Source organism: Oncorhynchus tshawytscha, linkage group LG22 (genome assembly GCF_018296145.1).
Source record: "Oncorhynchus tshawytscha isolate Ot180627B linkage group LG22, Otsh_v2.0, whole genome shotgun sequence".
Lineage (NCBI taxonomy): Eukaryota > Metazoa > Chordata > Actinopteri > Salmoniformes > Salmonidae > Oncorhynchus > Oncorhynchus tshawytscha.
Genome location: NC_056450.1, coordinates 16133337 through 16151312, shown reverse-complemented (window position 1 = coordinate 16151312; position 17976 = coordinate 16133337). Strand labels below are relative to the sequence as shown.

Genomic DNA, 17976 nt, shown 5'->3' with positions numbered 1-17976 from the left:
GCATAAACATTCTCAGAGGTAATTTGTGGTTCAGATTAATCACTGACTTTCAGATGTTTGTCAAAGCCTTATGTTGCGCGTCTGGCATCCAACCTATTCCCATGTGGAAGCAGGCTGGGGCTCTATCTATCACACCTACTATATATATGTGGATTCCCTTTCGTCTCTCCGGCACAGTTGACAAACCTTTTATTAGTGAGCAAAACTCTGTTTGAACTAAAGCTTTCAAAGGAACACCTTCTCCTCCTCCACAGCTGTGGAAAAGCCCAGTGGAGAAAATCAGAGGATCGCTGAAATAACATGGCAACAAATTGACAATGTGGGCTTAATAAATGGGAGAAAATATGCTTCAGTTTAGCATTTTAAAACAGGTTCTGTGGTTTGTTCTGTGTTCTCCAAACAGAGAGCCAGTCTGAGCCTAATAACAGGACGTGAGCTTGACAGTGTGAGAAGCGGAGAACATGGCCCTCCTACGGTGCTCAAGAGGTAGACAGTGAACATATCTGGAACGTGGATGCCATATCTGAAACACGGAGATTTGCCCTACTCTGAGCTTTTTAAACTTGACCCAATACCTTTTTTTTTAACTTAAGTTGCATGCATATTATATGCTACATCCTTATAACCAAATTGTACAAACAGTTAATAAAATAATAATGAATGGGACTGATGATGATATCTCCCCTCGATGATGTCGTCTGAGGGTGTGGGGGATAGGCTGGCTAGGTTAGTGGGCCTGCTGCTCCTCTGCTGAGGAATGTATTATAAGAGCTCTGTGTGTACTGTAGGGAGGAAGGTGAGAGATGGCCAAGACTCGCCCTGGACACAACTGGTTAATATCGGAGTGTGGTTTGCTCTGCCTTGAAACATCACCTTTAATGCTGGAGCCTGGACTCAGTGGACAGTGGACTCACATGGCTTCTCATTGGAAAACAAACAACATATGAACATTCTGCAGACAGAGTATGCAATGTATGCTGAAAGCTAATCCACAGTTAGAAAAAAGTTAGAAAATAGAGTTAGTCCAACAATAGCTAATTGGTCTAGTCTTAAAAAGCAAAGCATTTAATAACGCAATCTTTTACATGTTTTGCCCTTTTTGTTATGTACTTCTCTTTTTGTTTGGATAGATATTCGTGCGTGATTTTTTACCTTATTGCCCATTTCCTTGTTGTTCCTAATTTGTCCATGTCCCGTTTTCCCTCTCATTTCCCTCCCTGGTGCATGGTCATGGCTAGAAGGGATCCAGCTTTTGTCAAATGAAAGTCCAATGTCGATTTTTTTTCTTCATTTAAGCTAACCCTAACCCTTTTCCTAACCTTAACCTAATTCTTCTGAACTGCTATATGTTAATTATCTTAACCTGCTGCGTAAGTTCTCCTAACCTGCTACAAAAAGTCAAATCTGACTTTAATTTGACAAAATCTGGAACCTTTCTAGCCATGACCCTGGTACATCTCTGATCATTTAGCTCTATCCTGTTTGCCTCTGATGTCAACAATAACACCACTTTGGTGGTACCTATAAGCAGATGCTGCACGGGCTTGTTAATTGGGCGAAGCGAATGATTACAGATACCTGTTCAGCTCAGCTCATATAAAAATAGTTTACACACACAGAATTACTAGGTACAGCTGGATGCAGCAAACAGCTAAAGAATCCATCTCTACTACCTGCTCCCTGTGGGAGCAACACTAAACATGGCTCTGATGTTTCTCTCCCTCCCTGATCAGGTGGCTGGAAGAGCAGTTTGTACCATGTGAATGAATGGTGGGATTCTACAAGCTAGGGCTTACTAGACTGTTCCCTTTCAATAGGTCTCTTGACATAGGCCTAGTGCATGACTGGAATGGAGGTTCTGTACTTAAAATCATAAGTATTTGCCATGGGCTCTCTGTGCATGGGCTCACCAGAATTGATAGAATGTTAAGAATTCATCCATTAATAGCCCTGTAAAATACATTAGCAGGAAAGAATGCAATGTTTTCAGCAGATGTGCCATGATGGGTCACCAGTGGCTTTAGTTGGAGGATAACAATCAGAGAAAGATGCTATACCCCTGGTACTAAAGATGATTTCCACTGAAACGCTCTCAAAAGCAAGTGCGGTTGCTTTAATTATTACCAGATCAGAAAGGTTCTATTATAAGGGTCTATTATTATCCTTCGACTAAAAAGACACCTTAAAATTAGACAAATAAATAAACATTCTTTCACATTTCTTTTATGAACAAATACACAAATACACTATATAAAAAAGTATGTGGACACCCCTTTAAATGAGTGGATTTGTCCATTTCAGTCACACCTGTTGCTGACAGGTGTAAAAAAAAAATGAGAGAAACAAAGCATGCAGCCATGCAATCTCCATAGACAAACATTGGCAGTAGAATGGCCTTACTGAAGAGCTCAGTGACTTTCAACGTGGCCCCATCATAAGACGCAACCTTTCCAACAAGTCAGTTTGTCAAATTTCTGCCCTAATAGAGCTGCCCCGGTCAGCTGTAAGTGCTGTTATTGTGAAGTGGAAACGTCTAGGAGCAACAACGGCTCAGCCACACAAGCTCACAGAACGGGACTGCCGAGTAAGTAGTGCGTAAAAATTGTCTGTCCTCAGTTGGATCACTCACTACCGAGTCCTAAACTGCCTTTGAACGCAACGTCAGCACAATAACTATTCGTCGGGAGCTTCATGAAATGGGTTTCCATGGCTGAGCAGCCACACACAAGCCTAAGATCACCATGAGCAATGCCAAGCTTCAGCTGGAGTGGTGTAAAGCTCGCCACCATTAGACTCAGGAGCAGTGGAAATGCGTTCTCTGGAGTGATGACTCACGCTTCACCATCTGGCAGTCCGACGGACGAATCTGGGTTTGGCGGATGCCAAGAGAACATTTGGTGTAGGAGGAATAGTGGTCTGGGGGTTTCTCATGGTTCGGGCTAGGCCCCTTAGTTCCAGTGAAGGGAAATCTTAGTGCTACAGCATACAATGACATTCTAGACGATTCTGTGCTTCCAACATTGTGTTAACTTTTGCTGTTTCAGCATGACAGGGCCCCTGTGCACAAAGCGATCAGAGTGGAAGAACTTTACTGGCCTGCACAGAGCCCTGACCTCAACCCCATCAAACACCTTTGAGTTGAATTGGAACACTGACTGCGAGCCAGGCCTAATCGCCCAACATCAGTGCCCGACCTCAATAATGCTCCTGTGGCTGAATGGAAGCAAGTCCCCACAGCAATATTCCAACATCTAGTGGAAAGCCTTCCCAGAAGAGTGGTGGCTGTTAAAGCAGCAAAAGGGGGACCAACTCCATATTAATGCCCATGATTTTGGAATTAGATGTTCGACGAGTAAGTGTCCACATACTTTTAGTGTATAATGGTAATTGGAAATAGTATAATGCACGATGGGCGCAGGTCCACATTATCACACTCACCAGTAAAATAATCAAATTCAGCAGGAAACAATGCTATTTTTGCAGCAGATTTGTCTTGATGGGTGACTTAGGTAGGAGAATGTAAAGCTGTGAAAGAAAATGACCTGGCCCATGGCCAAAATGTAGTCCTATAAAACATAACGCTGTCTACAATAGATCATATTCGTTTTGTTTGTAACACATCATTATTCAGTGTGAATTTCTCTCCTAACAAATAATTATTCAGAAAACTTGATTTACATAGTAGCCAAGGTTAGTGCGTTGTACAGTACAGTAGCATTGCTTCCATTGTTTGAAAGGCCGCCTGCTTGTAGGATGTCATTCCATTATGACTGGCAGACAGTAACTCCTCTCTCTGTTTAAACCCACTCCTAATGATAAGCTGTTGGTTGGGAATGAGCTACGCTCATTTAGTATGTAAATTGCAAAAGCTATGGATGCATACATTTTCTCGTAGCCGTGTGTTATTTTAATTTCCTTGTAATATTCATCCCAAACTCTTATTAGTTTTGTCCATAATACCATACATTCACAGTAAATTTGGTCTCCAGACAAACAGCATTTGCACACACCTAAGTGTTGGATGAAATGCCATCTGTATATTTGAATAGCAGGAATGAGGAGGCAATATGATTTGAATGAACAATAGGACCTTGAATAGCATGGGCCTAATGCATGATTGTATCTAAGTATGTCTACTCTGCACTGAATTTGCTACATTATCCATGTGGTATGATTGTGAAATGTAAGATGTAGTGTAACCAGGTAAAGCAATGGGCTTTACATGGTTACTTTCTTTGAATAATTCACATAATTATGGTATTCAAGTAGTAGGATTGGGCGTTTACATTTTGTGCATTAGGCCCCATGGTTCTCTTTGTGGATATGGAAATATTGATGTCAAGTGTAAAGTTATGGGAGACGGACATATAATCGACAGTTAATAACAAGTTGTGTGTAATTGAAGCCGATTCCCAGATAGGCTACCTCTACAGACAGTGTTATTGTAATTTAGAAAGTCCGCTTCAAAACAATGAGGGTGAATGACAGTGATTTGACTGTGCTCCCATGCCCTTTGAAACTGTGGAGAGAATAAGATGAGGCAGGGATCAGGCCAGGGAAGCATTTGATATACAACCCAGCTGTAATTGCACTACAGAACAAGTTGTATTTCCTTTGTTTCTCATCCACTGGCATTTGCGCCTGTGTGAGAGTGTTGTACCACTTTAGCTTGCAGTTTGGACCACTGAAACAGTGGACAGTGTTGTTCTAGGCAGTCTTGCCATTGTGTCCTTTTTAGGATAACAGAAATGTGCTTTGCCTTTGTCCAAAGATGGATTGTTGTTGTACTGTTGTGATATTACCTGGTGAGGTGGGTTGTACCATAACGGCACCACCGTTGTCTTCTGAAACCGGGCCAATTCAACATGGTCTCTGACAAAGTTCTGATTCCTCAGGTCTCACAAGGAGCAAAAGGAGCACGCATGCACTTACACACATCTTTCTCTTTTTGCAGATGAACATGGACATTTGAAAATATACCTGCCCAAAAAGCTGCTTGAATGTCTACCAAAATGCTCGTCGCTGCCAAAGGAGAGACACAGGTGGAACACCAATGAGGTATGGGCCCTTCTTCTCCTCGCGGTTATCGTTGCAAATGTTTCTGATACAATGTAAAAACACATTATGTTAAATCTTAAGGGTAGGTAGCATAAATGTAACCACATGTAACCACATTTGCATTAGTATACGCATCAAAAGTCCCAATGAAAAATGACAGCAAATGTGTCTATTTCTTGTGTTATTACATCAAACCTATCAGAATCTCGAAGTCATGCCAGAAATTGTTTTTTGCGGCATGTGACATAATATGGAGGACCCGGCAAGCATGCCAGAACGTACAAACCTTACCGTTACGCTTGTTTACACTGAGCTGCACTGGGGTCGGAAAGCAATCCTGGTTACATTAAGACACTGTGGAGCCAAGATGGGAGCCAAGATGGGATATGCCACAACTCCAAATTGTACCTTTGTCCACACTAAGGATGTGACAAATGGAATAATGTTCTTAATGTTTAAACAGCATTTTTTTGTTTGTTGCCATTTTCCATTAAAACGATAAGAAACATTTTCCACATGAATTCATAATGCAGCTGCGCTGCTGCCTGCAACAGTTCGGGCCTCACGGTGCTTCCCTTTCAGATGGTTAGCATTGCACCTGTACTACCATTACTGTATCTCAATTCCACCTCGCAAAGTTTGCATTTCCTTGTCATTTAACTTTTTAAAGTATTGCCGTACAGGACTTTGCTGCTGTCGCTTGCCTTTCTCTGACATTAATGACGACGATGTAGTGGTGGAGAGTTGCATCCAAAATAATTTATTCCTCGACTCACATTGACTCCCGGTGTCGACTCCCATTTCTGAGTGTCAAGATTCCATTCTGCAAGGAATCGACACCTAAGATTCAGTATTTTTGGAATTGAGAAGACTGATTGGTTGGCGTACTTCGGAGACACTTGCATCTTTCATAGTGAGCTAGCGAGGAACAGAGAGAGAGGGTATGGGCACAGTATAGGCAAGTCGGCCACAAAGGCATTCAGTCAGAAATGTGTACTAGGCCTATTGAAAAGCAATCAAAAGCTGTATCTCACAATGGAATGGTGTATCTCGTAATTTCTTGGCTTGCAATGTCTCGCAACTTTAGTAAAGGAGGGCCTATCATCAATGAATAGGCTAGGATGTTCTACATGCAACAGATCAAAGACTGAACATACATCATTAGATAAGTGAAATTTGGGGTGTAATCATTAGTCCAAACAGTTCCGTTTTGCAACTAAAACAAGAGTTTCTATTGGACAAATTCAGGTAAGTCCCTTCCTGTTTCATTACATTTGCTACCGTTTAAGAAATGTTTTGTAACAGAATTAGCGTATTGAATACACCCTAAGCGACACAACGGAAGGGGAGAAAGGAGTGGGCAGGCAGAAAAAACCTGGTGTGCATATGCCTTGCAAATTCACCAAAGTAGATTAAAGTTTGTCTCTTCCTCTGGTTTTATTTAATTTAAACATCTTTCCCCAGGCCTTTATAGCCGGTCGACTAGTTAGGCTATAACACAGAAAAGAATATGTTTTGTTATAACTGCACTGTGATTTAACATTTTGTGGGAGAATTTTTTTTCTTTTTCGGGATTTTTCTTAACATTAAGGATTCCAATTTCGTTTAAACAGTTTAACGTTTAAAGTTCACAAACCTAATCCACACTGCGCCATCGAGAAGATTGTAACGCTACTATTTTTCCTGGAAAACTGCCCTTTTCATCCTCATGCTATCTAGCAGTAGTCACAGCAGCTGTTATGGAATGGCACGTCACGTTGAACAAAAAATAAGCTGATTGACTGACACTGCCATTCCAAAGTGGCTGTGTTGGCTACTGCTAGCTAGTATGAGGGTGAAAAGTTCAGTCTTCTGGAAAAACTAGCAGTATTTCAATCTTCTCGATGTATCAGTGTGGATAAAGGTAAAAGTTGGAGTACAGTGGCACATCCCATCCTTGCATTGAGGTATGTTTTCCGACCCATATCACGTGCCGACTCCACAGTGTCTTAATGTAACCATGATTGTGTTCCGACCCCAGTGCAGCTCATTGTAAACAAGCGTAACGGTAGGGTCAGTATCTTCTGGCAAGCCAGCCTATTCCATATAATGTAAACTCCATCAAAAATAACTTCAAATGTACAACTTCAAATTTAACCAAATCGTTTGCACTCATGACTGCTGTTTATTTATTTTTATTCCGATCTTGTCTAATCGCTGCAACTCCCCAACAAGCTCGGGAGAGGCGAAAGTCAAGTCATGCGTCCTCTGAAACATGATTCGCCAAACCATGCTTCTTAACTGCTTTACTGCCTACTTACCGGAAGCCAGCCGCACCAATGTGTCGGAGGAAACACCGTTCAACTGACGACCGAGGTCAGCCTGCAGGCACCCGGCCTGCCACAAGTAGTCACTAGAGCGCGATGAACCAAGTAAAGACCCCCTGGCAAAACCCTCCCCTAACCTAGACGACGCTGGGCCAATTGTGCACCACCTTATGGGACTCCCGGTCACGGCCAGTTGTGACACAGCCTGGGATCAAACCCGGGCCTGTAGTGACGCCTCAAGCACCGCCTCAATGCAGTCCTTAGACCACTGCGCCACTCACCTTAGACCGCTGGCTACTGGTTTTAATTTAAAAAATGTGCCAACTTAAAAGCAAACATTTATGAATTTACTGTTAAAAATCATCTTGCAAGGTTGCTAGCCAACTAGCCTGTGAGTGTTAGCCCTACTAGCGTGCTAACGTTAGACCTACCAGCCTGTTAACTTTATGTGACTGCATGAGTTGCTATCAACACCTAGTTTACAGCTACATAAAGTAATCCAAAGTTTTAGAAATACATGACACCATCTAACCAGTTATCAAATAATGTTACTAGTTAGCAGGCTAAAATAACAAACTAGCCTAGCTAGCCAACCATCATGGTTGACATAGCTAAGTAGTAAGCCAGCAGATAAGCCAGCAAAGGCAGGAAACCACAGAACACAAAATAAGCCAGCAGATATAAAGTAGAGAGAGCGGAGACTTACCGATTGACGACTGAGTTAGCTACCAAAGAAAAGCCAAGAAGGCACTTTAGAGGGAGAGGCCGTTTCACCAGCCGAGGGAGAGTCAGCTAATCCAATAGCGAGCTTGCTAACATGGAGTAGATTCTCCATATGACGTTGAGAAATAGTAATTGTGGGTAGTTTAGAAGATATCCGGAAATAAGTTAATAAATATGTAAAAACCCCAAAACATAACTATGTTTGTAGTTATAGATAACCAGATTGTGACTACAACTAAGTTACTAAGTGTTTGACCACACTATGTTGTTACTTTGGTGAGTAAAAACTCATGCTTCCTACCCTTTAACATCAGACACAAAATCTGTCATTCTTCAAGGCCTATATTTGCGCAAGCATGGTAAATTCTTGAATTTACATTTTTTTTACTCACATTTTTATAATTCAATTTAACTTCAGCTTTACTGTTTTAAATTAGTTAGCAAAGGAACAATTAACCCCCCAAAATTGCATTGTTAAATGTGTAGAATCACATGCTTATATTTATTTAGGTTCTAACATCAACACCGCTTTTGGAGCTGATAGAATTATATTCACTAGATTTTCAACTTAATTTGTTCCTGTTGCTTAGCTTCCCATTTCCATTTTTTTTGTTTGGCCCTCCAGTCTAGCGGCCAATAGTAAGACATAGAGGAAAAATGTATGATAAAAAATGTAGCATGTCACAGAACACAAACATTTTAACAGTTAAGCTTGTGATTTTCATAATGTACATGCCCAGAGCCCTGTATTCCTAAAGCACATTAGCATTCATTTTGAAGCCACTGTAAAATATGAATTGTCTTAATTTGTCTTGAGGCTCTGTACTGTTTGGCTGCTGTAGAAAGGAATTTGGAGAGCATGATGTTCTCGGCAGATTCTAATTGAAGGTTTCTTCTGCATTGTGAGCACAGTGTCAATGAGCTCCTTAAGGATAGTATGACCTTTGACCATACCATTGATGCTCACTGGCTGAAGAAAGCACTCAACCTACACACATAAGAACCTGCAACAGTCAATTTCCACGTACACTACATGGGCAAAAGTATGCTCCTCAAACATTTTATTCCAAAATCATGGACATTAATATGGAGTTGGTCCCCCCCTTGCTGCCACAACAGCCTCCACTCTTCTGCAAAGGCTTTCCACTACATTTTGGAACATTGCTGCGGAGACTTGCTTCCATTCAGCCACAGGAGCATTAGTGGTAGGTCGGGCACTGATGTTTGGCGATTAGGCCTGGCTCGCAGTCGGCGTTCCAATTCATCCCAAAGGTGTTTGATGGGGTTGCGGTCAGGGCTTTGTGCAGGCCAGTCAAGCTCTTCCAGACCAATCTCGACAAACCATTTCTGTATGGACCTCGCATTTTGCACTGGGGCATTGTCATGCTGAAACAGGAAAGGCCTTCCCCAAACTGTTGCCACAAAGTTGGAAGCACAGAATCGTCTAGAATGACATTGTATGCTGTAGCACTAAGATTTCCCTTCACTGGAACTAAGGGGCCTAGCCCGAACCATGAGAAACAGCCCCAGACTATTATTCCTCCTCCCCCAAACTTTACAGTTGGCACTATGCATTGCGGCAGGTAGTGTTCTCCTGGCATCCGCCAAACCCAGATTTGACCGTCAGACTGCCAGATTCATCACTCCAGAGAACGCGTTTCCACTGCTCCAGAGTCCAATGGAGGCGAGCGGGTGTGGCTGAAATAACCGAATCCACTAATTTGAAGGTGTCCACATACTTTTGTAGTGTAGCGTATCCATGTAGTGTATGTATCCGTGGAATAATAGCTGGATCAAGTTGGATGTGTCTTATCGCTGAGCTCATGTTTATTTTTACACTATCCATTCTTAATTAAAGGAATCCCTGTTTAGCCTAAACCATAAATGTAACTGTCGATCACACGAGTTCCTGTTCAGTAGGGCTGCATATTCCACAACGTATTCATCCAGCATTATGTAGAACTCATAATTTCAACATAACAAAGTATTTAACATAGGCTGCATAAGAGCCTGGAGGTGTTTCACATTTCATATATTGTATCACACCAATAAGAAAAGATAACAATTCGTTTAGCTTTCTGTCGCGGAAAATGAAAGTGCAAAATGTTATTATTTGTATGCCGTGTGAAAAGAAATCACAGAAGCCATTTGTCCTTGACCTATAAGGCCAGCTATTTTACATTATTTCATTTATTTCCAGTGCAGTCACTTTAAAATGTTATGCAAGTGAGACAGTGTATTGCTTGATCTTCACATTTTATTTGTCATGATCTGTTTTTGTTGTATGGATTGTCTCTCTTGTCTTCATATGTGGAGACTAGCAGGGAGACTGGAAATAAACATTATTTAGTTTGCTGCCTGAAGCTGGAGGGATTTTGAATGATTGCAAATGCAGAAGTTTCTCTAAGGAAATTCAAAAGCTGCTGCCTGGAAAGGCATCGCTGAATTCTTAATACAATTGATCCTAATGAAGCAAACGTTGTGGTTTGAACACATTAACCGACAGGCAGCGGAATCGTCAGAGGAGCCAAGGCAAAGAAAAGCAGTACTGTTTTATTTGTATAATTCTTAAGTTATTAGCTAACATAGTTTCTTTCCCCTTTCATTAATTGCATTTTAAGTCTGTAACTTTTTAAAAGAAAATAGTGTGGAGCAAAGTGATTAGTTGAGAGACCTTCTGATGGTCTCAGCCCCACTGTCATAGCTCATCTGTCACTCCCACATCAACTCAGGTCCGCCAACCCTCTGGAGTGACAAATAGTCAACCATCTTCTCTTAAAGGTGCATTTTTGAAATAGAAAGGCATTTTGATCCTTCAACAGTGAAGTGATGTAGTGACAAGTCTTTGTGCTTGAATATGCTGTATAAAGAATGAATGACAATGCCAAGATAGAGACAGAGCGGGAAGGAAGCCGTTTTTGGTATTTCAGTCAAGCTTCAAGATTTGAGAGAATTTGTCCGAATTTTCTCACCGCTTTCCCTTGAGGTGCAGATCAGTTCAGATCAATGATCCTATGGCTTTATTGAAATTCGATATTGAGATAATTAGTTGTTAATGAGTGAATTAATTGAATTATATGCGCAAAGATTTGATCAAAGTCACTGCCACTAATAATGACAAGGAATTAAAGCAATGTGCAAAACCCAGCCACCCGTACTTTTGATTAACAAATTTGGGCCAGAAATACTGTCGTCATTGGTTTTCTAATTGAGTGAAAAACAAGTGGAAGCGTCAGAGCAAACATGATGGTAAATTATTAATGCGATCCGTACCTCAAGACAAAATATGGGTGGTGTTGAAATTAGTGATGTCACTTTTATTTACATCAGAAGTCCTTACTTCTAATGTCTTTGTTGCTGTATGAGATGATTTGTTTTGTATTAGCCTAATACCTTAGCCTTTTGGAGTAACCTAATTGTTGCAGTGCTGATTTGAATAGGTCTACACATGAATTAACATACACAATATAATCTCTGTATTAGACATTATCTCTACTTATCATTCTCTCAGTCTGCCTCACTTTTGTTTCCTTGCCATGTTATGAACAAGTATAAAATAATCCGCTAGCATGTTTTCTAATTGAGGCTACTGTTTTAGCTTGCTTCTCCTGTCTGACCTGCAGAGTTCTCCTAGCAGTCTAAATGAATTAATGGATTTTGAAATTGCTTTCATCAATGCAAGCACATTTAATTAACAGACACAGTTGTGTTTCTGATGTTACTTTAAGAGAGCACAATATATTGCCATGTTTGTTATAGTATTAATGTGATAGGTACGGTACCTCATGTCAGGTTTTCCAATACCACAAGCAAAGAGAGCATCATACCTAATTATGTTGCACGTTGTGTGTTAGGAGAGCACTACTTTCCAGGGTTGAGAAGATGGAGGGAGATAGGCAACCTTCCCTAAAATCAAGGGCGTTTCTCTTTCATGTGCGCCATGCGAAGGGAACCAGCGTCTCTGTCTCTTTCTGTGCTGTGGCTCGTTGGTGGCAGGCGGGGAGGGAGGGGATTACAGTCTCTTGTCGGCAGCAATTGTGTGACTCTTAGCGAAAGTGACACCTCATCAATTCTCTGCATATTTCTGGCGCTGGTTCAGCATGCCTAATGCCACCTTGTTGTTTTTCTCCTCCTCTGATTAAACTCTCAACATTTTGGGCACTATGATAGAGAGAGCCTTTGATGACCACCTCAGCTTGAATGCAGGTTTGCTCACATCTAAACGCTTTCCTTAAACCTAACCTATCCTGATGTGTGCAGCTATTATCATACTGGTTTAAAGATGTCTGTCTCAACCCTGTATGAATTTAAAGGCCTCATCCCTCATAGGTAGGTTGGAAAGGTCTTGGTTTCTACCTTGTTGCTGAATAAGTGTTTGTCATCCCTCTAGAGGGGAAAGAGATTCTCCCCTCCTGCCCCTCCAAATGTGTATCCGAATGGAGCGAGGGTGTGAAGGCTGTTAGTGCCGAGCTATTCATTTTTATCTAACGTTTATGGGGAGAAGGTATGAAGGAATACATTTCAAGCATTTACTGGAAAATTAGATAAACCAATCTGATAAAAATGCGAGGGAAGGAAGGCAGGAAGAGGGCGGAGGAAGGGGGCAGACTCATCCTCTCTCAGAGCCGGTGATAGGCATGCACGCTGCGCTCAGCTTTTAAATTGTCAAAGTGAGATTAAGAGGAAATATGGGGCAAAGCTTGACAATTTAACCATAGCAGAAATAAAGGGAGGTATGTTTCCTCTTAGGGAGGGCATGCCAGAAATCAGTGTTTTCTCAAGGAGGGAAATATTTGACTTGTATAATTTGTGAATCCTTCACAAAGAATAGGAAGTTTTGCACCTCAGGTTCGACTAATGCTGCAGAGAATTACAAATATTACATATTTTGTCTCTTATTGCCGTTTACATACATTGCATTACATGACATTGATTTACATAAAGTACACTTTAATAACCCCTAAGACTAAAGCTATTCCCATAGTTTGTTTCACACAGAGCCACACCCCTTCTTGTTGTCGAATCATGTATCATTTTGTGTCATTGCTCTTTCAGTCAGCACCCTGCCTCCTAATGCTTACTGAGATGAGTCTAGGCCCAGGAGAAACAAATCCTCACCAGAATTCCTCTCAGGTTCACAACCAACTGCTTGCTATTGTCTGCTGACTGCTCTGGCAGCCATGACCTCTATTTGGCCGGACATTCCTGTTGAGATTAAAATATTTTTAAAGAAGGACACCTCACACAGAAAGGGCTTAAAGCTTCTATCCCTTCCCAGATCAAACAGACCCGCCTCCATGTTTAGGTTACCTCAGCATGGGAAGGTAGGAGGACTGGAGATGTGTGGCAGAATTGCAATGCCACGTAGCAGTGCTATTTTTCAAATGCATCTCTTGCTCTTTGGCTCTCGTTGGAACTCTGGGTCATAAGTCTGGGCCTGGTATTCATCCAATGGTAAATTAAGTGGACTGGTCTCCAAAATAGTTTGTTAAATACCCACCAATCTGTATACATTTAAGCCAATTAGGGTTACTTTGGATGAATGCCTCTGTTTGTGAGATATCAGAATGCATTAGAAAACATGTCGCAATCAGACTTGCCATATCGAGGGGAATAATGTCTGATCCTCAGTCAAAAAGAGTCTTGAAAAGCAAAAGCGCTGGTCCACAGCAGCAGGAAGCCCAGGCGAGAGGGGACAGGGGACCTAAGCTGGTGTGACACCCTCAGTCCTTAATGAATGCCACACAGCAGCACTCTGAGAACTGCACTGTGAGGCACAGTGAGCAAAGCCTCCCCCATAGCTGCCCCATAGCTGCCTGCTGCCTCTAAACTGGTGCTGAACCCAGAGAGACAAGACAGCATCAGCTCAGGCCTCAGTCGGCCTGCTACACATTGAACGCCCCTGTCATCAGTAATAATCCTCTAGTGCCTGCCGCTAACTCTGGCAGTGGCACGGCATGGTGCCTGCATGCAATATGCCTCCACTCAGGACAGCACCTAGCCAGAGCCTCACTGGAAACTGGACACACTCAGTGGACACACTCACTATACTTCTGGGCAGTGGGTGAATCAGACCGACTGGGAGGGTTGGCCAGGGAGGCAACTAGCCTAGCGATTCAGTGCTGGTCAGACTCAGAAGAACCACAGCTAATGAGTCATGAAATGCATACGACTGAGGAAGGGAGGTAATCTTGGGAGTCGATCACTGACAGTAGGAGATAGGCAGCGATAATGATGAGGACAATTGGATACAGTGGTGTAATCATTCAGAACCTTATCTCTGGCTGGAACGTCATGTCTGTTAACCCTTTCCAAGGCATTTGTTTGCTACAACTTCCCGCTATTAATATTTGAGAATCCAAGGCACAATCTTTCAAAGAGAGCTGCAGGAGATCGCTTCAATCAGATACAGTTTTCATCATTCCTCTGTTCTTTTGTAATGGTAATGATTACTTTTGCGTTTTTATTGAACAAAATATGAAAGGATTACAATGGCAGTAGAGCTTAGCAGGCGTCTCTCCTTGTTCTCTCCTTTCAAAACAAACTAGCTACCAATGTCATGTTGTTTCCGTTTGATCCAGAAGAAGTTTATTGTATCATTAACGAATCACCAATTTTTTAATACCTTGCTGAAAGCTAAATGAGGTTCATTTACATGATGTCCTTCCTGTAGACCTGGATAATCAGCTCTGTGAGGTTTGTGTTCTTGCCAGAACCTTTTTACTGTGGCTTGCAGCTTCTCTAGTGCTGCTGCCTACTGCTGAGGCTGGTGAATCCCCCTCTGAATATCCTGACCTCATTACAACATTGGCTGGATTAAAGCTTTCTCCGATGGATTAGGATGATTCTGATTAGGATGATTGGGCCTGCCCTCATCAAACAGCCAGGTGTTTGACTCCCTTTAATGCATTTTCAGTCATTGCTGCAGCACAAACAAATTAGATCTTTTTTTTCTCCAGGGCCTGTCAATGTTGTTTTTATGGACATCAGTGCTCGGAGAATTCACCTAATCGAACACAAGGCTGGTTCTGATGAAATGTTTATCCTAGCCCAACCTCATCCTTCCTCTACAGAGTGTAATTAAAATGACTCCCTCCGAACCACAAATGTTTATGGAAATGTTCATTAGCTTTTCTGGGGCAATCAGTGGAAAGTAAAGGTCATGTTTGCCTGTTTGTTTGTTTGTTTATTCTTTTTTCTTCAAATCGAGATGCCTTAATGTTAGTGTTTTTCTACACCATGAACAGGTGTTCAGTGCATGTTGTGAATGTGAATGGGCCCGGTGATCAGGTCTCAGGTGGAGTTTGGACTGCTGCTTTAACTGGCTGAGATGAAGGGAGAAATACCATTGGATACAGTGGGGATCCATGTTCTTTTAACTAGGTCTTGGGGTTTAACGTTATTTAGGGGTTTGAGAACATTTCCACCCCAAATCCATATTATTAGGAAAAGCCTTTGTGCAGAAGAAGCGCAGGCCTCAGCTGCAATGCCTTGGTCGACTTGCCTGGCTTTGTAGTACCCTGCCCTATGTTTTGATAGCTTTACTGATTGCTAGTGCTGTAGCTTACTGTGTCAATTGTGTAGCTGTGGTGTGGTGAGCCTGTTTTTAGCAACCCACAAGTAAGGTCATTTAGGGAGTCCTGCACGCTACAGGGACCTTTTGGTTTCTTCCCCTGGATGTGCACATGAAGGCAGGGGTCTTCGGCCTCCTCTGAAGACAGGGGTGCCCGCTCAAAATTGCATGACCTCTATTGTAGCACAGACAGGTCACTCCACCTCCTGTGAGAAGACTAAATTGAACCCAGCTTGTGTCTTCGTTTTTTTTCTCTCCCCCCACACTCTTTCTCTCGCACTAGTTTCCCTCTCTTACGCTTATCTTCTGTCTCTTTTCCTTTTCCCTCATGTGTTCACTGAGGTGCAAAGCTATTCAGGGATGGAGGAATAGATTTCTTTACCTTTTCGCACTAAATTGCTGGGTCAGGGTTTTTTGGGCGGAACCGTTTTGTAATGGAATTGGACGTTTATTTACCCGAAAAAAGTTCCAATCCTGATTTCTTCTCCAGAGTTCTTTCACCTTGTCTGTCTGCTGCGTGTTTCAGTGAGTTGTAGTAGGTCTCTAATATTTACATGTCTGTGTTAGAGAGAGTAACTGCCATTGTGCTCTCTCTCAGCTCTGGGTGGAAAGGATCAAATGGCAGGAGAGCCATCAGTTCTACTGATGACAGGTTTGTTATTCCATTACGCTGAGTGCATCAGACCGACCTGCGGAGTCAGTGCATGTAATCTATAGGCTACTCTCACTTCCTACTACCCAAATCAAATCAAATGTTATTGGTCACATGCACATGGTTAGCAGATGTTAATGTGAGTTTAGTGAAATGCTAGTGCTTCTAGTTCCAACAGTGCAGTGATATCTAACAGGTAATCTAACAATTCCCCAACAAATACCTAATACACACTAATCTAACAAGTAATCTAACAATTTCCAACAACTACCTTATACACACTAATCTAACAGGTAATCTCACAATTCCCAACAACTACCTAATACACACTAATCTAACAAGTAATCTAACAATTCCCAACAACTACCTAATACACACTAATCTAAAGGGGTGAATGAGAATATGTACATATAAATATATGGATGAGCGATGGCCAAGCGGCATACCCACAGCATACTGTGCACTGTAAGGGAATGTGATAGGTGACACCTCTTTCCACACAGGCTGATGGATGAGACCATGAGATCATGTGATTAGTGTTTGGGAGGGATTATTATTTGAATACTAATCCAGTTTGTTCCTCTGCTTAGAGATTGTTCTGATTTGGATTCTAGATCGTTCTGATAGTGTGTACACCATACATCTCTCTCAGCTAATGCTATCAATAACGCTTTAGTTACAATTAGGGCACTGGGAATTGGGCCAGGGACGTCACAATATGATATTATCACGATATGTAGGTGCCGATACGGTATGTATTGCGATTCTCACGATTCTGTATACTGTCAATACTGTGATTTTATTGCAATTCGACGTTTCAAACATATTTCTTACCGTATGTCTGCTGCAGAGGGACAAGAGAGAGCCATGAAATTCATGGAATTGTCCTATTCAGTCTTTTATCAAGGTCAAACATTTCAGTCACAGCTGGTCAGCGGAGAACACTCTTTGTCTCTTTGCATTTTTGTTTTGGAGCCGAGCGAGACACAATCTTCTATTCCACAAGGGGCATCAAAAGATCCCATCACTTCCATACTTCAGTAGAGGGATGTCGTTGGGTAATCAGTGGAAGGCTGCATGGGTTCTACTACTTCTGCTTCATGGCACCTTTCCTGTTTCTCTCTCTCGCTCTCTTGCTCTCTCTTTCTCTCTCTCCTTTCTCTATCTATCTATCTATCTATCTATCTATCTATCTATCTATCTATCTATCTATCTATCTATCTATCTATCTATCTATCTATCTATCTATCTATCTATCTATCTATCTATCTATCTATCTATCTATCTATCTATCTATCTATCTATCTATCTATCTATCTATCTATCTATCTATCTATCTATCTATCTATCTATCTATCTATCTATCTATCTATCTATCTCTCTCTCTCTCGTTTCTCTTAATCTTGATCTCTCTCTATGCCTTTCCCCCCCTTTCTTCCCTTTCTTGTTGTGTGTGGGGCTTTGATCTTTAAAGGTCCTTGAGAATGAGGAGCCAGCAGCAGCCAGGCAGCAACAGCAGCAGGCTGGGATTCTCTCTGGGACTGCTTGGATCCCTTCCCATCATCCTCTCTCCATCTGATGGACAGCTCCAGTTATGGCAGGCTCAGGCAGTGCCTCTCATACCTCTCCTCTCCCCACTACAGCCCTGATGTATTGGGGGCTTT

At 41.9% G+C, this 17976-nt stretch overlaps 1 protein-coding gene across 1 annotated transcript in view; it reads left to right on the top strand.

The window, feature by feature from the left end:
• Positions 1-17976, top strand: part of LOC112247140 (calmodulin-binding transcription activator 1) — a 479036-nt gene that overhangs the window by 14302 nt on the left and 446758 nt on the right. Inside the window, 1 exon segment of the mRNA XM_042303847.1 lies at positions 4955-5058. Within this exon segment, the coding sequence (XP_042159781.1) occupies positions 4955-5058 (104 nt within the window).